Source organism: Epinephelus fuscoguttatus, linkage group LG24 (assembly GCF_011397635.1).
Source record: "Epinephelus fuscoguttatus linkage group LG24, E.fuscoguttatus.final_Chr_v1".
Classification (NCBI taxonomy): Eukaryota; Metazoa; Chordata; class Actinopteri; order Perciformes; family Serranidae; genus Epinephelus; species Epinephelus fuscoguttatus.
Genome location: NC_064775.1, coordinates 17,428,562 through 17,453,206, shown reverse-complemented (window position 1 = coordinate 17,453,206; position 24,645 = coordinate 17,428,562). Strand labels below are relative to the sequence as shown.

The 24,645-nt window shown below is 41.1% G+C and overlaps 1 protein-coding gene across 8 annotated transcripts in view; it reads right to left on the bottom strand.

Annotated features, from left to right (window-relative positions):
• Nucleotides 1-24,645, bottom strand: part of tns1a (tensin 1a) — a 117,148-nt gene that overhangs the window by 19,741 nt on the left and 72,762 nt on the right. For 6 of the 8 annotated variants that reach the window (XM_049570275.1, XM_049570277.1, XM_049570276.1 and 3 more), the window contains 12 exons: nt 24,070-24,119; nt 23,025-23,196; nt 22,662-22,712; nt 22,413-22,535; nt 20,662-20,726; nt 19,372-19,455; nt 15,976-16,088; nt 15,826-15,886; nt 15,634-15,709; nt 15,403-15,547; nt 13,383-13,448; nt 13,118-13,243 (listed from right to left, as the gene is read on the bottom strand). In XM_049570275.1, the coding sequence (XP_049426232.1) occupies nt 13,118-13,243; nt 13,383-13,448; nt 15,403-15,547; nt 15,634-15,709; nt 15,826-15,886; nt 15,976-16,088; nt 19,372-19,455; nt 20,662-20,726; nt 22,413-22,535; nt 22,662-22,712; nt 23,025-23,196; nt 24,070-24,119 (1,132 nt within the window). The remainder of the gene's footprint in view (nt 1-13,117; nt 13,244-13,382; nt 13,449-15,402; nt 15,548-15,633; nt 15,710-15,825; nt 15,887-15,975; nt 16,089-19,371; nt 19,456-20,661; nt 20,727-22,412; nt 22,536-22,661; nt 22,713-23,024; nt 23,197-24,069; nt 24,120-24,645) is intronic. The other 2 variants (XM_049570282.1, XM_049570281.1) reach the window with 1 other exon arrangement.

Below are 24,645 nucleotides of genomic sequence, written 5' to 3'. Positions count from 1 at the left end.
TTTCCAGCTGTTGGTTAACCCCATCCCGGGGTTAAAGCAGGGGAGCTGACAGTGTTATATGACATGTCATGGCTTACAGAGGCATTGCACAAAGCAACAGTTTTGGGTAAGAGGCCCAAGATGTTGCTGCAGTATCGCAATTATAATTGCATTACCAGGAAACATTTGGATGTATTTTTGATTTGGTGTTTCAATTTGGTGCCTGTTGTTGGGGATGTTGTCCTAAAAAAGTTTCCACTGAATCATCAACAGACCCACAGGCACCAACGTTAGCTGATCTTATAAATCCAAATGAACCAAAATCATCTAAAATCCGTCTTTTTAATCACTCAGTCACAAACATTCCCTTTTTCATTAAAACAAAAAAGTGAAGGTCTGAAATTTTTTCAAGTTTTGATAAATGTACGCCAACAAGATAAGGTGTCGACAGAAATGTCACAGGAGCAGCTGACTCACAGGTCAAGTATGCCTTTTTCCAGGGTGAGTCCCACCACTGAAACATCTTCCTCGCTATTTTCTTTTACTCACCGACATGAGAAGAGACAAGGGATCTGCAAGTTTAGTGTAATCCTCTCTGCTTAGTAAAGAACGAAAGCGCCAAACAATGATGGCATGACAAGAACTTCCTAAACAAGAGCTGCAAGGTCGCAACCTTTACATTTGACCCACATTCATGGCATGTGTGTAAGCTGGGAGAAACTCACACACATCACCACAACTACGTAAGTACACATATTTGTAGATATACGATGGCAGCAGAGGTGACTAGACTTGAAAGAGTTTGTCCTTAAGCTTGGATGACCAGGAGGTGAGCAGTCTGTCGGCAAAACTCTCACCTTCCAAAGAGCCAGTGTTTCATTTCAGATAACTATGAAAATCTTGAGACTGAAAGATCAGCAGTGGACAAAAATGTTGAGAAATTACGATGTGATTTCTTAGTTAGGCTCTAAAATGACAATATTAGAAATGGAAATTTGATCATCTACATTTCCATGACAACTCTACTGGATCTTAATTTGACTTTGCACTGAAGTACAAATACTATGACACAGGTTAGAGTGTGGATACCCAACTGGATCCTGACAGCGTCTCACAGGACCGGACAGATCAATCAAAGCGCGGATAAATATTTACAAATGACGTTCAAATGGAACTTCAGTTTTGCTGGAAGACCAATGACCGATGGAGAACAGTGCTGAAGGCATCCACGGTGGATTCTGTCACGGTCCTTCAGAATAACTCCAAATAAACCACAATAATTGGTTAAACAGTCTACCTACATGAGCCTATATAACACAATGTCTTTTGCTGGTCATTTACAAGGTGCCACATGTGTAACATGTCATGGCATACAGACAAGCTGTACCCATGGTAACAACAATAGCATAACAGGTGCAAACACAGTGCGTCAATAATGTTACATTAACTGCATCAAGCTGGGGTCAGGTTCAGACATAAAAACCAGAATGCATAATGGGCTCAGGTTGGGCTTGTTTACCACTCTCTCAGGCTCAGGGTGGGTTCAGACAGTAAAATGTGGCCTGAGTGGCACTCTAATCCAGGTATAACGACATAACAAAAATATCTACCGACCCCGTGTCACCTACTGTATGGTAGTATCAATGTCAGAGAGCTGAATAACAGACCTCAAGCCTGCTATTAAATCCACTGACTGGCACAAACAAGCAGCTCTCCATCTGAATAGAACAAATACCTTTCTTCTGGTGTCAATAAATAGCTGCAGCAGACCCCAAATTAGATCAGTTGAGTCTCTGAGGCTTGGATGACAAATAGCTAACAACTTGTTTCCTACTGTGGTAAACGAGCGAAACATGCCATTCTCTCTGCTTCAAAGGACAAAGCCACGTTTACCACTACTCATTTACATATTCACTGAAATCCAAAACACTCAACAATCCAAAGAAGTATTTGTACATAAAGTACTGAGAAAAAAACTTTTTTGACTTTAAAAGTAGGTAAACTTGCAGTTGGAACCAGTAGAATTTCAACTGGTCCTTTCATCAATTTAGCACTAATGTCAGCCTCTTTCTCTCTCACACACACAAACACAAACACACCTGTCCATTCTCTGTATTCTCTTGTGTGACAGGTGTTCTCTGCTTGTGAAAGTGCCAGAGGCATTGCTCACACAGTGCTACACACATACATACACACACACAAACAGCACCTGCCTCTTGCCTGTATTCTCTTAAGCGTTCGTCTGAGTGTCTCATTGCCACATCACAGCCTTGGAGGCCATTAAAAAGCCATTTAAACATCTGTGGTCAACAATTTATTATAAATAGACAATGTGCTACAACCACTGTTATTGCTGTATCAAATGTACCAGCTGGGATGTGGATTATATACATAATTAGTACATTTGACATCACATTTACAGGCCCAGGGTGATTGAGGCTGCACATTTGTCAACACACCTATTAAGCATTGAGAACATTGCTGGCGAGCCATTTTGGTGCTGGACAATGTCGCTGAATGTGTTTTGTGCACGTAAGTTGCTCCCTGAGTTTTTGTTGTGTGACCAGTGTTAGTTTAACACTGAATGTAGGAAATCAGAAGTGGGATAAGAATCATTACCTTCATGGAAGAAAACCGTGAGTGGCAGGGTTGAAATGTACTGTTGATTTCCTAAAGATCTGTGAGGGGCTCCTCAGGGCTCTTTTCTAGGACCACTTTTGTTTTCCTTATATATTAATATATTTCATCAGTAAACCATTCTAAATGTAATTTTTATGTGTGACATTTTGTATAGTATGGCAACTTTTTAATTCTTGGCAATATCCAATCTACATGTAGGTTGTTTGGTCCTGGAACTAGCACCTATGGCGCTAAAAGGTGGATTCAGGGATTCTAAACCAGTACAGCACTTGGGCAGTGACTTGCGGGCAGACACTGATGAAATAGGCCGTCCAAAAGTTAAGGTGGCGAAAGTCCGAGTAGGGCGGGTGGGAGAGGTGGTGAATGGATCCAAAACACAGACTTTCACCCATGAGAGTGGTATATGCGGTATATGCGTGCGGAGCACTAATGGAAACGGGGGTATTTGTTTGGGTGTTGAGTTAAACTATTAACAATCTAGGCTCAGAATCACAGACTCCACCTTCAACAAGGTACTAACTGAAAAAATATCAAATTATGAGAAAAACAATACAGGGATTGGTCAAATTTGCATCATTAAAAAAATACAAATTCCTGAAAGGACAATATCCGCTACATACTATTTTTAAATAGTTTTTGAGTGGATTCTTGCTTTGGAATTTGACCACCAAGTTTCCAGGGGTGATGGAAACTTAAAGATGGGCTTGACACTCTTATAGGGGGCCTGATGACCTTATAAAAAGACCAAACCCACTTTTACGCAATTTAGACACATATAAATAAAGAAACACATCTCATGTTTACACACATAATTCAACGGTCCCATGGTGGGTTTCTCATCCACTTAGAAAAGATGTCCCTCAACATAGTTTTATTAGATATGGTGTATGATTTCATGTATGTTTATGAAGGCGTATTTGCACGCACATGCATTAACACATATACTGTAAGAGCTATTTAGAGTGGAAAGTTGACCTGTGCTAGAAAGGGCTCTTTGGAGTTGGGAGAAGGTCTATGGGTTGGTAGGAAATTGGGTGTGTATGTGTGAGAGCAGACCAAAATAATACTAAACTTAAACTTCCTTAAATGTCTCTCTCAGATAGTAGTCAGTTTCAAGAGAGATTAATGCAGATTAATAAATAAATTTGTAATTAATTTAAGAATATTTTTTGGAGAAAAGCAGCATAAATTAGATAAATGAACAAATTTTGGAAATGTATTGGATTTAAACACATCTAAGATTTTTTTTTCTGATTTTGCTGAAAATTTCTGAAGAAAAAAGCAGAAGTACCTATTGCTTTTCTCTAGATTGTGACTATTTAACAAACTCATGACTGAAATATGAAAACAAAGTGGCACAAAATATTTGAGCCACTCTATCATGTGCAATTATACCAACTGACATGTAGTGACAGGCATCTACATGCACAAACATCTACACACACACACACACACACACACACACTGTGTTGTCAGCGAGCCATCGGGTATCTCTCAGCAGGATGTGACATTCACCTTCACAACTTTCATATCACCGTGATGACGGACAGTCTGCATGCCAGACGTGGGTGACTGGGTTTGACTGACAACTGACTGACTTGTCTTCAAGACCTGAATGTGAGACATGGGGAGACACTGCAAGAACATCCTTGTTGGGCCATTCATTCTTGTGTTTTTTTTTTGGTGACAACTTCACTTGTGGGTGGCACGGTGGTGTGGTGGTTAGCACTGTCGCCTCACAGCAAGAGGGTTGCCGGTTCGATCCCGGACGTGGGAGCCCTTCTGTGCGGAGTTTGCATGTTCTCCCCGTGTCAGCGTGGGTTCTCTCCGGGCACTCCGGCTTCCTCCCACAGTCCAAAGACATGCAGATTGGGGACTAGGTTAATTGGTAACTCTAAATTGTCCGTAGGTGTGAATGTGAGCGTGAATGGTTGTCTGTCTCTATGTGTCTGGCGACCTGTCCAGGGTGTACCCTGCCTCTCGCCCGATGTAGCTGGGATAGGCTCCAGCCCCCCCGCGACCCTCAAGAGGATGAAGCGGTTAGAAGATGAATGAATGAATGAATGAACTTCACTTGTCTCCAGTGCAAATCAATTTTGTTTTTGTATACATTTGTAAAGATTAAAATAATGATTTTTTTTGTAAATCTTAAAGCAAAACTCTTGTTTGGAATGTAGAGATCCACTTTTTTACTTAAGACATACTACAAATAAATGGCTATAATTTTTTGCAGGGGAGCTTGAAAGACAAAGACACACACACCCTATCAAGGGATGATGTGACAGTCCATCAGTGAAAAAGGTGTCATGGTTGGTGTATCAGTGACTGGCACAAGGAAAACTGTTGCGGTTTTATATTTGCCCTGTCTGCCTCTCGGTCCATCTATCACCCAGTGTCCAGCTGTCACAGTTTGAGGTAACGTGACGTGACTGTATCAGTGTCTGTCTCCACGATTGCTTTCAGGGTGATGTCATCCATCCGCCTGTCTGTCATCTGAGTGACTGTCATAAAAAAACTATCTGTCAGACTGTCTGGATATCTGGCTGACAACCAGCTGCACTCACCATCTGATTCATGTCGACACTTTTCTCTTTGGAGAAGAGGAAATGTCAGATCAAGCATCAGATTAGGATGTTTAGCTTAGTTGTGTTGGTTGCTTTAACCTTGACTGGATAAGTGAAGTTAGAATTACAGCTCGTTCTCATGCCCACCTCATCAAATACCCCTGTGATTTCGGCGTCAGACATTGACTCAGAAAGTACCTTTTGCTAGGTGGCGTCAGATTGAAATGCCGCTGGTAACAATGATGTGAAAAGATGGCTTTTTTCATCAGTGTCTGACGCCAGAAGTCGCTGACCTTCTGAACTTCCGAATGAGACCAGGTCGATACAGTAGTACCAATTACGCTTTTTCGCTTTCTCTTATTGGTTGTCATTCAACCTCAAGGATACACATAATGTGGTCTTCGCTATAAAATCCGTCAGGCATCTTTAAAGTCAACCACTGTCCCTGCTCCAATCTGTTCATATTAAAAGACATCAAGTTGGCATCTTTGCATATCTGCATATCAACAAGAACAAAATTACATCACCAGTGTGCCAACAGGATCACATTGTTGGCCTGCATGTCTGCCTCTGTACATCTGGCTGTCTCCTGACTGGCGTGCATCTGTTGATCCATCTGTCTTTCACTTGTGAGGATCAGTAGCTGTCATAAAAGTGCATCTGCCCGCTGTCTACCTAGATGTTGATCAGTCATCTCTGGCTTTTTGAGGGCTTTGGGGTTACAGGTTTAACACTCAGAGACAGAAAGCACTGTACTTCAGTTTAGGTGCAAAAGATGAACAGTGACAATCAGGACTTGAAGTTGTATAGCTGTATTAATAGGAAATGGGGATTTCTCATGAATAAAGTTTCACAAGCACCTGTACTTCAACCTCAGGCAAACTTATATTGTGCTTTCCACAAGGGATTTGGCAGAGACATGTTCAGAAATTACAAATGAGGCTGAGTCAGCTAAAATCAATAACATGCAAATAGAAAAAAGACAAAGAGCTGGAGACAGATCCCAAGAGAGAGAAAGACAGACAGAGAGACGGAGCGAAAGCCATATGGAGACATCTAGACAGACAGTAGGAGAAAGCAGGCATTAAGAGATGAGGACTGGCTCAGCAGGGGCTTCCAGAGCTGGGATTTGAACCTGCTGCTATAGCTCACCGTGCTGTCAGCAAGAGGTCTAACTAGAAGCATAATGTGCTCATGCAAGACTCACACAGGGTGCTTCTAAAATACCTGACTGCTCTCCATATCTGCAGAATTTGTCGCACACTTTTAGCTTAGGTTTGACAACAAGTGTAGACAGTATAATAAATGTTTTATATGCATGTGGCAAAGTTTTGAAAGTGTTTTATGGCAATGAGGGCTGGATGCTGTGAAGTCACTCAAAATCAGTTACACCGTTGCTTAACTTAAACAAAAGAAATCTCTTTGGAAACACCCACAAGAAAAAAACAAACTTACAAATTAACAAGCTAACAAAAAGATGCAACTTTTCAAATACTAAATAACAAACTGTCCCATTGTATCCCAGTCCAAGCTCTCTGGAGCTCACATGAAGTTACCAACCAAGGTCCCTAATAGTTTTGGTATACCCAAATTGCAGCTCGCTCATAAAATGTTCCACACACAAATTGCTCGCTCCATGACTCATTTTATACCATATAGGTGCCAAACACACAGGATGCAACCGTGCTGACATGGAAACGCAATAAACAGACAAACAGACTCTCGTGTCTGCAGACCAAGTGAACAAGAACTTGTATTCTTGTCATTTTGCATAGGCGAAAGAGTGAGGAGATGACATTTAAGAGGGCAGAAACCTGTATAGTTTTGCCAAGAAACCATCGCCCCGCTGCAGAAATGACACAAATATTACAATTTCTTTTCAGCTGAGTTGACAATATTTGAATTAACTGTATGCCATTGGTAGCTATGCATGGCCATGTAAACTCAACAGGTTTCAGAGCCGTGAAGAAAGCTGCTGGTAATCCCAAGGCCTTACAGCACTACTCACCAACCAATGCTGTTCATCTGCTCTCCGTCTCTCCTTGATTTTACTTCACGCCTTAATCTCCCCTTCTTTCTCTTTCTTTATTCAAACTTCAGCAGCCCACAAAAATGGCTTAATTTGCTTTAAACTTTTGGCAAATCTTTGCAGAACTCTGATCTTCTCTGCTTCTCTCTGCCTCTCTGTGCCTGTCTCTCTATCTCTGTCTCTCTGTCTGTCTCTATCCAGCTATTCCAGACATGTTTCAGGGCTCGGCCCCAGCCAAATATGGGAGGAGGGTGGTAAACAAGGAAGACAGCCTGTGCTGTCACTGGGCCTGCTGCCCTACTGTACACCACACACACACTGGAACACACGCACACACACACTTATTCTCCCGTGGCAAGACTATGTTTAGTGGTTATTCTCATTTTTCAGAACTCAGTGGATTATTATATCCCTAGAACACCTTTAAGTGGTCATTTGCTGTCGTGCTAAGTACATTTTATGACTTTCGGTCAAATTAGAAACATATGATACATCTACTTGATTCACTAAAGATGCTGCATTAAGCTCTTGTAAACATCAGCATACAGTACTAGCTTTAACACAACCCATTTGCCATGATAAATGTTGGCACTGTATGTTTCTACAAACCAGGGATATGTTACATTCATACGTTTCATAAGTAGCAAGTATATTGAAACTTCCTTTATGTTTCAGTTTTCAATTTTATGTTGTGACAATGCTGTGGTTAAGTTCAGGCACAGAAACACTCGGTTACGGTTAGGAAAACATCATGTTTCGGCTTAAAATACCTGGTTGGGTCTTCGCAACCACCACTGGAATGTGCTGACCTCACCTTAAAAAATACCCAGTTGTCACAACAACCAACGATGAAAACTGCAGGACGATGCCTTAAAAACAACCATTTCTTGTCACAACCACCAATGGAAATGTGCCGACCTCGCCTTAATACCCAGATGTTGTTGCAACCATCATCACTGGAAGTGTTGCAACGTCACCTTAATTAAAAAAACCCAGCTGTCCCCATAAACACTGCTGAAAATGTCACAACATATCGTTAAAGAACATGGCTGGTCTTGAGCAGTGGTCTGGCACCCACCATCCCCTCCACCTCCTGAGAAGGAACTCAGCTTGTATTCATGTCATACGAACTATATCACTTTAGGAGAGGTAATGTTATCTTATCTTACTATATCTTACTACAGTATATAATGACGAACACTCTGTCTGTCTGTGGGTGCGTCTGTGTGTCTGTTCCACGTTTTTCTCCTCACTGACTTGGTCAATCCATGTGAAATTTGGCACAGTGGTAGAGGGTTATGGGAGGATGCGAATGAAGTAATATTACATCAATTGGCCAAAGGGGGGCGCTATAGCAACCGACTGAAATTGCAAACTTTGAATGGGCATATCTCATGCCCCGTATGTCATAGAGACATGAAACTTTGCACAGAGATGCCTCTCCTCATGAGGAACAAATTTGCCTCAAGAACCCATAACTTCTGGTTATATGGATCTTCCGCCATTTTGAATTTTTAAAAAAACACTTAAAATCGATCTCTTCCTAGGAAGTTTGACGGATCTGCATGAAACTCGGTAAACATAATCTAGGGACCAATATCTAAAGTTCCCTCTTGGTAAAAGTTGGAAAACTTACTAAAACTGAGCTTCTATAAGGCAATGAATATTGCGGAGGGCATGGCTCATCACATAAAGATGGATAACATCTCAAGGGTTTCACCGATCACCATGCAACTTTGTAGGCATATGACCACACATAATCTGAGGGGACCCCTCCATTATTGACCCAATCAAACAAAATGGGGGCGCTAGAGAGCTAATTTCTTGTCTAGGCCTAACCGCCATATCGATTTTTACTAAACTTGGAACTTGGTAGATATGTAGAACAGGATGCCTCTTTTTTTTTTTTTTTTTTTGCTTAGGACAGTGAAGCATGACAGAAAGGATGGGAGAGAGAGAGCAAAGAAGACATGCAGAAGAGAACGAAGGCCGGATTCCAACCCCCACTGCTGCAACAAGAGCTAGCCGCACCTTTTCCATGTGAACTACCAGTGCGCCCCACTTTTAAGTCAATACAACATACAAACACTTTAACTATCTGCCTTTCAACGTGCTATTTCAACTACTAATGTACAGTTTTAGCCCACTAAGTATCCCACTATTGGCACTGGTACTACTGTACTTTCAATAAAGCAATCGTACTATCAAATTCACAAAAACTCTGTCTGAATACATTGCTCTTCTTAATGGGTTCAGTTGACTATTTAATCTGCAATTTCCTATGACCTGTATCCCAATCACACCCCATGTGAAACTGTATGTGGCACTCAATGGGTATGGACTAGTACATATAAAATGTACAACTATTACGTATCCGTAGTTTGCAGAAACGTACAATGCCAACATTTACTTTGGCGACTGGGCCGTTTAACATCCAAAAACAAATGGGCCATTATTGTCTCACGCCAAACTATGTTGTAAGTGTCACTATTTTTCAAAGTTAAGACCAAAATTGCAACCAACTGTCTTCTCCCCCATCTCTCCAAACATTTGGTTTACCTCTTTCCTTTGACAGAAGAGCATTTGTGCCATAAAGCTTCAGTAATTTTGCAAATTATGTCATGCCAACGTGTCCTTTATAAAAAGCAGATTTGCTCATAGCATTGCAGTTGCTCTGTGGCAGCTCAGTGGCCCAAACGGTGGCCTTCTGACTGGTTTGACCTCAGGGTCAACAGCTGCCACCAAACCACACGGCTATTAGTGGAGCAAAGGCAAGCCGACAAACACAAGGTGCACTGCACACGCACACATTTAACATACCACATAAAAACTGCATACAAATGTATAAAAATTTATAGGCATACACAGATGCCTGTGCGCGCCCATACGGTGCAAAAATACTGTGTGACACCAACACAAACAGCTGGGCTAATACCTTCACACATACACACTTCACACGGCTGCAATTAACAACTGCTTACACTTGTCATAAATACCTTCTGTTAAAGAAAGCTAAGGATGCCTCTCCTCACGTTCCCCATTAGAGTGTGCATCACTGTGAAATGCACACAACTCTATGCAGCCTAATCCTGCAGACCCTTTTAAGACACCCATCTTTCGTTGGGTCCTCTCAACTGGATTTCCAAGGTCATTGGACTCTGTTAAAAATGGCGTCAGGATGAGTTAGCCGAGCCCTAGACGCATCCAGACATCAACGGCTGACGATGAAACATTCGTTTAGCACCCAGACAAATAAGCAAGTCTGGATTCTCCAAATGATACCTGATGAGTGATTAGTGTCGACTGTGCTGAGGCGTGTAAAAATAGGCCATTCTGTCATGTCAGTGTTATTCATGTGGCATCAATGGATGTAGTCACCGGGTTTTGCCAACTCCAATGTGTATTAACATTCTCTTAGTACTCCCAGTGGTAGTTAATTACTTTTTCCGAAACACAAAATAGAACTGCAAAGTCTTTTGTGTCATAATTCAAACGCTGCTCAAGAACTTTTTTAAACAGCTCTCCTGCAATTTTATTAAATCTCTTTTTGGCTCTGTGTCATCTCATTGTTGCATCTTCCAAAAAAAGCCAGATCTGCTCCATTCCCCGTCTGTTCAGTCCTTGTAAAAACAGACACTGTGTTCCTGCACCAACTTCCTCTGAACATTCATTTTCACGTCCAAGTGTAAGAGCGAAGGCTGCAATTAGAGAAATGAATAAACTGGCCAAGAGGTTTTTTTCTGCTGAGTGCTGAGAACGCTGCCACCTATTCAATTAGGATCAAACTTGCAATCCTGGTGATTCCCACTGACCTTCTTGCAACACAGCAATTACCGCAACCGTTCTCTGGGGATGTTCATAAAAATGAAATGGGTCTTTGTGAAGCCGTAAAAAAAATCCCATATATAAAAGTGGATGCAGCACCGCAAGGGCTGCCAAGTCCTGACTCAACTGAGTGAGCGTACATCCTCCTGTTTGTGCAAGTTTCTCAGATTAACAGCAATAATCATGAATCTCATCATCACAGAGACTGTCATTTGGACCCACTTAAAAACTCTGAGACAGGATATTTTATGGTGTTATCAATATGTGATATTTAGTTTAGGCCTGTCATCATAACTACTTTTGTTGGATAGTATTTTGTCTAAAAAATAATTGCCATTAACAATATTATTGTCATTTTGAAACCATTTTATGCCACTGATGTAATGACAATATAATAGCATGATTATGCAAGTACACCCTTTCAAAGAAAGATGAACTGTTCATTTTTAAGTGTATTGAGACATTTAAATATAGATTTTAACATATTTAAAACACCTGTTACTATATACAAGTATGTAAATGGTACATTTATAGGAGTAACCCAAAATTACTCAGTTTGAGACTTAATATTAAATTTGGCCAACAAAAAAACAAACAAGTGATGCCTCTTGGGACTAAAGCCCCGTTTCCACCAGCAGTCCAGTATGGTTTAGCTCAGTTTGGTACGCTTTTTTTTCCCGTTTCCACTATGAAAAGTTGTGGATGGTACCAATGGAACCGTTCTGTACTGTCCACATTTTTGGTCACCCCTCTGTTGGGTACCTAGTACACAGATCTGGTACCAAAAGGTGGAGCTGTGAACACTGCAATCCGCTAATTGGTCAATAGCGGGCGGTCACTCTGCTCAGGGCTGAGCTGTGGCTGAAACTATTCATACTGTGGAGAGATTTACATACATTACTAAACTATAACTATGAACAGAAATCATGTTTTGCTGCCTCTTGCAGTAGTTGTAGACTGAGAAACAAAGAACCTAATTCACTGGGCTGACTGTCCCCAACTTTTAAGGGTGGAACGTTACGGACCTAAGGTTCCAAAGGTACCATACCGAAAGTGTTTGGTGGAAACGGGTTTGTGCACTGCAGTAACCTCCATAATCCGTCCGGTGTGCTGCAGTTGGCTACAGTTGGATGGAAGGCCTAGGAGCTGGGCTGTGTACTGGTGAATTCACGAACAGGGAGATGAAGTTGTTGAAGGGTAAAACTACAACAGATTTTTTGTCTGGTTGCCAGTGGTTGGCAAGCTAACAACTATCAGGACTGCGGTTCTTTTACACCAAAGTGCAGCTGCAGGCTACCGGTAAGCTACGCTGTGTCATCTTATAAGTGTTTGGTCGTGAAAAGCCTGTAGTTTATGCTGACATCATTTTGGCTAAAATGTTGGGCAATATTTAGGTCAGCAAAATGATCAAGGTCATGTTCAAATATTGTATGATAGGTCAATAATGTAATTAGTGTGACAGGCCTTGTTAAGTTTATTTCAGATATTAACAACCAACAGTGAAAAGTCTTTACTGTATATGTGGTTATTTGACATTCCTTTTCTATGGATGACTGAATAGGTAGGAAGGGGTACGTGATACATGTTAACCAAGTTTCAAACTTCTGAACTCCTGGTACAGAAGCAAAAACTAGAAGTGGTTGGTGGTTGTCTCAGGTTACAACCCCCCTGGGAAGTGGGCAGCCTTGGGCAGGGCGACTGACGCCCCCCTATTTCTGCAGCAGCTATTTAAAGGACTAATTGACAGACCAGGGGAGAGGAGGAGGGCGGAGGGGCTGCTGGGGCAGCTAAGAGGAGTGGGGTTTGAGAGGAGAAGAGATGGGTGAGGAGTAGAAAGACAAAGACAAAACTTCTCTTCAGTGGAGTGCATCAAAGCCAGAGATGTTGACCTTTGGCGGTGACTTAGGAGTTTGATTAATGTGCACTGAATTATTCTTGTGGCTTTGAAACTTGTATGTGAATTAGTGCGACTGAATTCTGAGATTAGGATCTGATCTGAAGTATCTTAAAGAGAAAATCAAACTACGGAAGCAGCAATGCCAGATGTCCTATCCACCAAAGTGTCTGTGTGTGGACATACCATGCTCGGCATCCGGAGGCTCCTCACAGCGCTGGCTGAAGCTCTCATATGAGTCCCAGCGAATCAGAGCATCCTGGGTGTTGTAGTCCACAGAAACACTCGGCCCGTTCTCCAGGTGGCCCAGGCCTAAGGAACACATGGCATAATGGGTAACGGTCATGACTGCCAGAACATCAGGTGCGATAATGTAAGTTGCTAAGATATGGTATAAAAATCTAGAAAGTCTACACCATATTCCCCTTTTAGTCAGGATAAAAAGAATTACCTCTGATTTTTTCTGGTCCATATGAGAAAACAAACTCCACCTTTCCATACTCTGGGAACCTCTCATCTGTACAGGGACACACAGTATGAAAGTGATTTTCTGTTTATAACAATGCACACCGATGCGCACAAACCCAAATGTGGGTGAATATGATGTGTTAAAACCTGTGCAGAGCATTATACTGACATACACAGAATAATACATATTGAAAATCACTGATTACATGTCAACATTTCATTTCAGTTTAACAAATTTAGGGCTCATTTATTTGTATTCATTTTGAATCTTAAAACAGGTAAAAACTACAAACAGAATCGATAATGATGCTGGTTGATAAAGATAAAGATCTTTTGCAGGCTACAGTTTCAATGTTTATTACAATTTTTAAAGACTTCAAAGAGCTCTAGTTTAGCTTTATCATAATTAGCTCCTCTTTTCCACCTCCTTCCATAGTTTTAGCATCATCAACTGAGCTGCCTTCACCATCAGAAGACCCTTTCTACTTTTAAACTGCAGCACTTCTTTAGTCAAGTAATACTCCATTACCCAAATGATCATTTGTATATGAATAACTCACCCTGTGATACACTGAATTCATGAAGAAAATGTTTTTCTTGCGTGCCTCCACGGTGAACGAAGAATCCAAAAAACTGAAAAATTCTTTGTGAATTGAAATTGCAGGGGTCCACACACAATCCAAATCCCATCTTTATGCTCGGTGCTTCTCAAACAGACAGCTCTTTCTGATGGGGAACTGAACTAAAAGTGTTGGAAATACTGGCTGTAGAGATGTCTGCCTTCTCTTGAATATAATGGAACTAAATGGCACTCGGCTTGTGGTGCTCAAAGAAATACATTTGAAAACCTCAACAGCAATGTCTCTTTCCAGAAATCATGACCTGAATACTCAAGATAATCCACAGACCTTGTTGTGAGCAGTTTCATGCAGAAACTATTTTGTTTCCACTAAACTATATTGTATCACTGTGCAGAAGGAGGTGTGCATCTACTGCTAGCTCAACTAGTACCACTGAGCTAGCTAATGGTAAAGCTCATCTAAGGACGATGCCATTAATGTTTACATCTGGCACTGTCATGAGCATGACCCTCTCCTTCATGAGTAGATGCACACTTCCTTCTGCGTGGTGGTACAGTTGGCGGGTGTAGTTTGAAGGACAGATTTTAGTAAAGTTTTTATTTTTAAACTACGTTTTAGTCTCATCTTTTTTGTCAACAATATCCCATGCTGATACAGTGGCAGTTAGTATTTTATGACGTCGGTACCGTCTCCTCATCATCTTGTCTTAGTCATGGCAAAAAAAGGGTTTTTGACGAACATATTTAATCACAGTTTTTGTTACTGAAAGTGCTCTCTTCAAAGCCAGACTCCATTGACAAAAACAATTATTTTACCTGGGGAAGCTGCTGGTCTACTATTGCCTCAGTCAGTTAGTTTATTTGTGTTATTGTGTGACTTTGGTGAATCTGAACTAACCCTTTAAAACACCAAAGTCACACAATAACACAAACAAATTACTGATGGAGGCAGTGGTAGATCAGCAGCTCCTGTGTATAGCAAAGTAAAACTGCTGTTTTTGTCAAAGGAGTCTGGCTTTGAAGAAAGCATCGATAGGTTTCGCTTTAATTCAGTTCCTCATCATAAAGGTTGTCTGTTTGGGAAGTACTGAGCATACCACTGGATACATGAGACTGCACAAGTTGTGTGAGAGTTTGTAAATGGATATTTTGATACAGTTTTGCTGTTGGTAAACGTGGACCCCTATGACTTCATTTCATAAAGAATTTTCTCTGTATTTGAATTCTTCGTTCACTGTGGAGGCATGCAAGAAAAACGATGTTTACCCCACAAATTCAACGTAACACGGGGTGAGTAACTGATATACAAATGGTCATTTGAGGGGGTGAAGTATTCCTTTAATGTAATGTTCTGTGATCAGCAACTTGTATTTTCTGTATGATTACAAAAACACAAACATATATAAAGCAAAATCACACCCACCCAGAGAGCCGTTACCTTTGAAGGTCTCATCCAGCTCATTCTTCCCGAACACCACCCCCAGGTCGTGGATGGCGCAGGTGTGGAACTGCACCCTGAACATCACATCCCTGGTGGAGTTTCTGTATCTCTTGTGGTAACACTTCAGCTAGGGTGAGTAAGAAAGAAAACATCAGTGCATTGATCAATGTATCAATCAGTTTTAGTATCAGTACTATTATCATAAAATCCTACCAAGATGTCTCCCTTCAGAAGCAGGCCGGGCTCAATAGTGATGCAGATACTGGTGTTGCTGTCTCCTTGGACATTGCTGTAATGATAACAGTAGTAACTCTTATTAAAATCCAATAATTGGATTCAAATAGGGTCAGCTTTGCCCTGGATTCAAATATAAATCACACTGAACTGGAATAAAAGTTTCCATACTATATTCCTGATGTATAGACTGGTTGCATTGCCTGGTAGATCTTCAGGAAAGGACGGCAGCCTGTGAAGGGAAATAAACAAAGAAATTGAAACATTTCCAAGAAAACCAGCAATTCTTTGTGCCTCTTTTTGGCAGAGGCAGATGCTTACCTCCTTTGGACTCAAAGTTGGGTATGCCGTGCATGATGACATGATGCAGGAACAGAGGCTTGTTATTAATTTTGATGTGTCCGGAAAGAAGGCCGTTGAAGTACCGCACATACCTGCAAGGAAAGGAAAGTCTAAAAATCATGGACAACTGATACTCATTCTGATGGTTACTACATAGCATGTCAGGACCCTTAGGCTAGATTACACATCAAATCCACACAGAATAAACCCTCATCCTGTGTGGTTCACCTCTCCCACAGCCCAACCAGAAGTGAATTCCACTCTGACGATAAAACAACCTTTGTCTGCTAAATGTCAGGGAGAATCGGTGTGTACAGAGGCCAGTCGGGGGTCTGTTGAGTTAGTGTGGTCTGGTTGTTAATGATGATAATGATGATGGTACCAAACGTGACCTTGACCGTGGGGTCGCCGCATGCAGATGCCACCCCCCCGTGCTCTGCTGTCAGTGGCCAGATGGTTTAGCCACACTAAGATTCAATTAGACTGAGCGGGGACGCCACGAGAGCAGCGCTGTGAGGAGAAAGGTGCTTGTGGTTACAGTACGTGTGTGCGTGAGAGAGATGCAACATTAACGTGTTCTGCGTTTTGCCAATGAATTGTCATATATTAAAGGGAAATGTCACCCCAAAATCAAAAACACATATTCTTCCTCGTCCATGAATAGATGAATACTTGCTTGTGTAGCGTGATGCGGTTGGTGGGTATAGATCGAGAGAGGTGTTTTTTAACATACATCTTGTATTTTTCTGTCACAGTTAGTGTCTGATGACGTTAGTGTTGTCTTGTTATTGTTTCATCTTAGTCATGGAAAAAAAGGTGGTTGATGAACACATGTGGTCACAGTTTTTCGCTAACAAAATTAACCCTGCTTTGCACCTGTACTATAAGTACTGAATTATTACTGAATAGAAAGTCTCTTTATACCCCTGACATCGACTTACTATTGCCCCTCCATATATTGCATGACTCCTCTTAAACCTCAATAAATAGTGTTACACAATTCCAAATGATTGCTTCTGATCAACATTACAGATGGAAGCAATACCCCAAAGGAGCATCTTCATTGTCAGAAATAAAACTGTCAGAATAACATTACCTGAATGCATCAAACACTCTCCTTCCATTACCCATTTTGACATCCTCCCCATATTGTCTGAGCTATACTCAAGACAGAAGTAATAATATTTGGCCCTGATCTCCTTGCAAGGAAATTACAACCATTTATTGGTCCTCTGGCAGCTAATAAAATCTACAGCGAGAAATTTATGCATCACTTTAGATTCTCAATTGAACTTTGAACAACATGTCAACAATGTCATTAAATCCTGCTAAGAAATATTAGCAAAATTAAATCAGTGGTGTCTTTTCCTTACCTAGACAAGCTTATTCATGCTTTTGTATTCTTGTGCCTCGACTACTGTAATACATTGTTTACGTGCCTCAGTATATCTTCAGTAGCTCGGCTTTAGCTAGTACAGAATGCTGCAGCTCGTATTTTAACTGGGACAAATTATAGGTGACATACCACCCTCCATTGGTTGCCAGTTAATTTCACAATTTCACAAGTTTCTTCTAATAACTTTTAAAGATCAACATGGTTTAGCCCCCCATTATATAGTTAAGCTTCTGACTACCTATGCTCCGAGTCGTGACCTGAGATCTGGAAGCCTACCCTCACTAGCTGTCCCTAGATCAAGCCTCTGAATTTCTGGAATTCCTGATTTGTATTTTCTGATTTGTAACTTTTGTGTTTTTGTTTCTTTTTGTTCTGTTTTTGCCTCTGTACACACTATTTTTCTCAGCTGTTAACATTTGTTTTAAATATTGTATTGTTATTGTTGTCTTATTTTCATGCATGTTGTGAAGCACTTTGTGACCTTGTTTGGATAAGTGCTATACAAAAAAAATATTATATTGAACTTTTACCTTCTTTTCTTTCAATATTTTGATATCAATCATTCAGACACATATCCCAGGAATGTCTGGAGTGTGACATTGTCTAGCAATCATACCAAAAGTTGACACTATTATAACTTTTGTGTGGTATGAAAACATTGCATATTATCCAGTTTTGTGCCTTTAATCAATTCAGGCCATTTCCATCTGAATCTGACCCATTGGCACACACAAGGCAGCCTGTCCTCTCAGCAGTCTGTCTGTTAGTATTGTCAGCCAACATGGTAATCACTTCATGACACTAAAATGCTACACGCAACACCTTTAATCCAAACTTTTAAAAGCTTTTATAGCAGCAGTAAGTGTAGGTTGAGCTCATCTCCTACTCTTGATGTTAATGCCACACATTCCAGACCATAATACTTGCAGACTCCAGGGGCAGAGATAATTATATCCGAAGCAGGAAATAGCATCAGGGCAGAGGGCAAGCCTATAGACCTGTTAGAGAATGGTCTGCTGCCTGATTCACAAGCCAAAATGAAGTGGTGTTAAGTACTCTGCTGTTTGCTGTGTTTCCTCGTTTATTCCCCGGTACCTTAGTCCTGCTAATCTTTTCCAAGAAGCACTCAGATCAGGATTCTTCTCCCCGCAGGTGAAGAAGAGAGACAATGAGGGGTCAAGCCTTTAAGAAGTTAATTGTCTAATAATGCAGAGGGGGATAATAATATAAGCAGATTTATGAGTTGAAGGAGGATGTCTCAGAAGATACTCCTCCTCGAGGGAGCTACATTCAAAATAAGAAATTGCTTAAATACCTTTAAACCCCTTATGATTGGTTTGAACCGTTCTTGTTTGGATTTTACTCCGCCATTTTGCTCTCTATTCATGAGAAGACTATTATCTCCAAAACACTCAATGCTAAAAGTGGAGATAAATTGCAGGAAAATATGCTCTGATATGCTAAGAGGACAGGAATGAATGGCCACCAAGCCCCGCAGCCTCCCCAGAGACACCAGAGGAATCCGTCAGACAGACAAGATAGATTACTTCTCTCCATGCCATGACGTTCACTCACAATTATCCCAATTAAAACTAAACTGGAGATAAACAGAAGAAAAAGAGGAAAGAATTTCCTCTGTGAAATGTTTCGAAAACTGAGTGGGGGAGATGGAGTCGGGCCACAACACTGATCAGTTCTGTTGTTCAGTTCTGTGACTGACCGCTCGCTAAACCCCAGTGATTGTCCAATAATAGCTTAGCAACTATAAGTAGGCAAGGAAGCCTCTCCAGCTTTAGACTTTGGGGCATTTTGAAGCATGGGACTGAAGTTAGAGTCTGTGGTTCCTTTTCTCCCCTCTCCAAATGAGCGTGTTTGTAACATGAGCTGCAAGCATTTGGAAACAGCAGACAAGGCACTGTGGCAAAGGGTCAGACTCATAAAGCTTCAAGCAGCAAACAGGAAGTGAGGTAACAACTGACCGTATCTGTGATGGCTGGCCAACTGGAAGTGCTTTGTCCTCATAGAAACGCCTCATGGCAAACCTGTCCAACGCCTGGTCAGCACTGCATGACACAAAAATAGACAGATCTGGTTATTATTTGTCAAACTACAATGTATTATGGTTGGGCTGGTACCAAAGTTTACCACTAGGTGTCACACTTGACAGCTGCTCCTGAGTAGAACATAACAACACCCTTTCCCGGACAGTCAGTCTCGACTTTCTATTGGGACGTCATGAGTTGTCCCAGATGTGGCGTCGGTTGTCGTCTACTATGGTACACTACACGAGATTAAACAATGGATTATTGAGTAAACACTCATTGTTGCTCACAATCCGAGCTGACACCTTACGACACTGGGTCAGGCGACAATTGGACTGATATCATGTAGTGTGAACCTAGCGTAAATCTGTCCTCATTACAACTTCATGAAGCAGCTGTTCTTCATCCATTGTGGCAATTTCAATACAAGCGACAAGAATATATAGAATCAAAATGGTGCGCTGCGTCAAGCAAGGCAAGATCTATTGTCTGCTTAAAGTCCAAAGTCTTGCCAATCTAGTGCAGTTTTAGCCTTTTTGAGGGATTAACTCTGCCATGTCACATCTCGTTACCCAAAAAACACTTGAACTTTCTGGTAAACAAACACAACGTAGACATCTGCAAGTTGGATTTAGCACCATGACGCCATCAGCACAGGTTGCTGATATAAACTACTTTCTAATTTCCCAGAACTTGTTACAATGACAAATGCTGGTTTCAAACTGGTTTAAGCTCATACACTGGACCGGACAGGCAACACCGGAAACTGACACAACTCTAAAGTGCTTTTTTATCTTTGGGAAGACCTGCATATTTTTCACAAGTTTGAGATTTAGAAATATCCCCTGAGTTTCATCATTTACAAGGCAGCTTTAAATCCTCCTGGCTCCATCCCACCTATTAACATCTGGTTGCATTAAAGAATGATGACATTTTCTGGAGTGCTTCTTCTCACAGAAAAATATGCCTGAATGTTTTGCCATAATAATCACATCGGTGTTTAATTTTCAAGGCTGCTCCAGTCCCAGACCTAGAGGCCTAACTGTGATTGATTGGTGCTCCCATCCTTACAAAACCCTGTGAGGAGGAAATTCAAAGGACTGAACTACTTAAATCTAAATCTAACTAAATTCTTCACCTCTGCTGATCAATCTCAGCCAATAACAACACAATACTGAATTTTAGGAAATTGTTGGATGTATCTGCTAACCACGACATGTTTAATACCTTGCGGATATGTTGCTGTAGTGCATGTACGCAGCCACCACCACCCCTGTTCGACCTCGGTTCCCCTGCAACACAGAAACAAAGACAACAAGACTCAGTTACATGATTGCAAGTCTGAATCGAAAAAGCTTATTTGAAACAGGAAACATTTCAAAGGGATAAAAAAATCAGTTGTATTAATCAAAACAGAGGAACAAACAAATCCTCACATGTAACGTAGTGGTTAGCAAGCTGCTGAATTAAATTCGACAACCCCAAAGCTGGAAGTATAAACAACATGAAATAATGTTTGATCACTCTGCTTGTTTAAAGTGACCGGCCCGACTCTAAAAAGCAGTGAGTCTATTCCAGAATAAAGCAGTGGGGCTGGAAAAATGTTTTCTTTTCTGCTTTTTCTGCTTCATCTGGACAGCATGTGCAAATATTATATAGCAGTGTATGTTTGAACAAGACTGAATGGATTGTATAACTATAAGAATTAAATAACTACAAGATTTATGGTGATTTTAGAAGGTCAGAAGCCACATATGCATATTTCATTACAGACATATTTTTCACATTTAAAGGAATAGTTACACATTTTTAGACTACTGTGGCAGCATTGGTGTAGCAGGGAGGCCATACTGAAATGGACTGCCTTGTTGTGAGAATGGACTGTGATTGGTGTGTGACTGATTCGAGCAATGATCCAGTCAGCTGGCTGTCAGCTGTGACGTATGACTTCCATGTCCGGCATGAACTAACACAAGGCTTCATTTTTAACTGTGCATGAGAAGGTGGGTGTTGCCCAATAATCCCTTGACAATAACAGATACTTTTGTTTTACATTCTGAGCAGTTGTTTACCTGTCACATTTTTCCCTATCCTGAGACCTGAGCTTTTTTGTTGGTATGCATGCTTAATTTATCCAAGCTGTTTGGGATTAGTTGGACCTGATAAGTATGAAAAACTAAGCATTATCTTTGAACAATAAGCATAAAAAAAAATGGGGACACTGGGTTTAGTTTTAAGTGTCACAATGTGTGCGTAAAAAAAGTATAAAACTGTTTATTTCAATTCCTGAACATTGTTTTTCAAAAACAAAATTGCAAACAATGCAACATTTGTTCATTGTTTTGTAACTCCATGGGTTAGAGGTCACTGTTCAAGTCTAAAACTATTCAAAACAGTCATTTCAATGCCTGAACATGGCTGTGCAAAACAACACAACACATCTATCTACATGTATAAAAGCCTTGTAATTTGTAAGTTCAAATGTCCTTAAAGGAATACTTCCATATTAACAGCATCTTAGCTTGTTACTATGGCTAACATTTGTAAAAGCTGTATGCGATATCAAACTACAAATGTCATTAAGAATAAATAAACAAGTTTTAACCATAAAATGTGATCAGGTTTTGTTCCTTGTCCAGTTTTGTGCCGGGATTGATTGTGGATGGACTTGGCAGAGATGGCTGCCATCTCATTTTTACACAGATTAGTGTATTGAGCTTTTGCTACTGATAGATGCACAAAAAAGTGTCCACGGACAAGGACAGCAGGGTTAAGTTAAGCAGAATGAAGTATAAAATGTGACTGGTTTACCCCACTTTCTTTCCAAAACCCAAAGCATTTTCACTTCCCTTGTCTAAACCGACCCAACCCAATCAACAAAGGCAACAAGCACGAGTCAGTCTTAAGGAGAGTAGGGCAGGTCAGGCCTTCACCACTCCATAGGGGGGAAAAAGGCATCCAGGTTATCTCTGCTTTACCTTGTTGTGCAGAACCACTACATTGCGCGCGTCTCCATTGAGCCACGTGTCGATAGCCTTGCACATGCTGCAGATCTTGTCCAGCGCAGGTGCATGGTGGTCTGGCCAGCCAAACTCCAGAACCTGAAGGGGGATTATCAGGAACAGAAGACGGGATTCTTTTTGGTTTGTTTCCTCTCAAACACAAGGTCACTTGATAGATTTGCATGTTCAAACAACAAAGATGATGCAGCTTCTGAGCTGTTTTACCTTGGGGTTTAATTTTGATAAGTCAGTTCTCCAATCGCTGAGGTTGAGAATCTGAAATCAGACAGACAAGAAATATTAACATTGAAGCATTAATGGGCATGTGGTCCATTTTTAAATTGACTAGAAAGGGCACTTGGAAAGCACAGACCTCCGCCTACTGACCTATTGGGCAATGTTAACACAAGGGAAAAATGATTGGTGTATCTGCCCTGTGACTTGGATTGGCTCCAAAATTAAATGTCTTCTTCCTTGAACCATGCTACACCCTTCCACCAAGTTGCATAAAAATTGGGCACTTCACACACATAGTTTGACAAAATAAAGTAATAGGAGTCATATGGTTTACTCAAGGGGTGTTCTCACCAGATAGTGCTCGCCATGTTTGGACCGCAGCATCGTCGCCACCTCCTTGAGGTTGGTGGTGTAGCTGCGTTCCTCTGCGCTGGCGGGGAAGCAGACAGAGATGATCCTCTCTGTGATGTAGACCAGGTCCACCTCATAGTTCTCCTCCATGGCCTGAACTACACTCTGACTCCTGGAGAGGCAGAGGGAGCGAGAGGTGTTTGTGACGGCTTCGACCTTTTTACCCTCCAAACACACCCCACCATTAACTCAGAGTCAGGAGCGCCAGGTTGGTCCACTCATAACTGCATTCCAGTTTCCAGTGATTATCATCTTTACAAGGACTGTTGTGAATCTCTCCTTTACAGCTGCTGTGAGAACATTTCCAGAACTCTCCAATTTCTCCCGGGGACTAACGACAGAGTTCATCGCAAACATCCACTTGATCAAATGTAAACTCCCACAGCTCACTCTTATATTTTTTGGAAAGGAAAAGATTTACAATCCTTCACTGACTGTTGACACGACCTCTGCTGTTGTTATGCAATCTACTCCACTGGCCAAACAGTGATCGGGTTTATTGGCCAGTGAGCATACAGTAAAGCCTCGCATGAGGAACAGTCAATGCCTGAAGAATAACAGACAACACAGAGGTGGAAGGATAATTTACATTCCTAGGAAAAAAGGTGAAATATCAACACAAACAATCCTTTTTTGATGTGCATTATAAAATAGAGTCGAGTTTGGGATCACAGTGGATTTACTACTTCACAAAAGTTGCAGAATTTATTTCCCTCCTTGTCCAAACAATCGCTTCGGAATCCTCCGAGTCATACTTTTTGCATCTCTGGAGAAAACCTGTTAAAGATTATGTTGTGGAGTCAAAGGAGCTTTTAACACTGAACAAAAAAAGATGCTTAAATACCTTTTGGTTAAACTGATAATTCTAATCTATCTTTAATTTATTCCAGACACCTTCACCATTCCTCCTGCTAGTTTTCTAATGATATAAGTGCATACATCTGCATACAGTATAACACAATCGCATAACAATGCTGTGTCTTACCGCGACTGTTTTCGCCTTATCTCCACACTCTTGCAGGACCTCGTAGATCCCTGGAGAGCACACACACACAAAAACACACAGCATACACATGTACACAGGGTGGGGGAGAGAGAAAAGGACTCATAAGCAAACTCTGATCATGATGAAGATGTTTCTTTAATTACAATCTGACATTAAAGTTGCAAGCAGCAATGAAAACTTGCACATGTAACTTTTGATGTCCAAGGTCTTTAGATGGTACAGATAAAATTCAAAGTCATTGGATCAAATCTGTTGGAGGAGTTCATACGACCCCTGGGAGCAGCCAAAAATGCACAAAAATTACACATTTAATTCAAAATGGCTAACTTCCTGTTGGGTATGAAGACTTTTTGCAAGTCTTGGGGTGATACATGTGCCTACCAAGTTCCGTACACGTAAGTGAAACCAGCTTCGAGTTTCACGAGTTTTCGAGCACCTTTAGCCCCTTCAAAAAAAAAAAAGGGGTTTCATTTGGAGGGAGACGAAGAAGGATAATAATTCCTTGGATCACAACTGGGCCCTTGCATAAGGATAAGCAGCAGAGGAAAAGGAGGA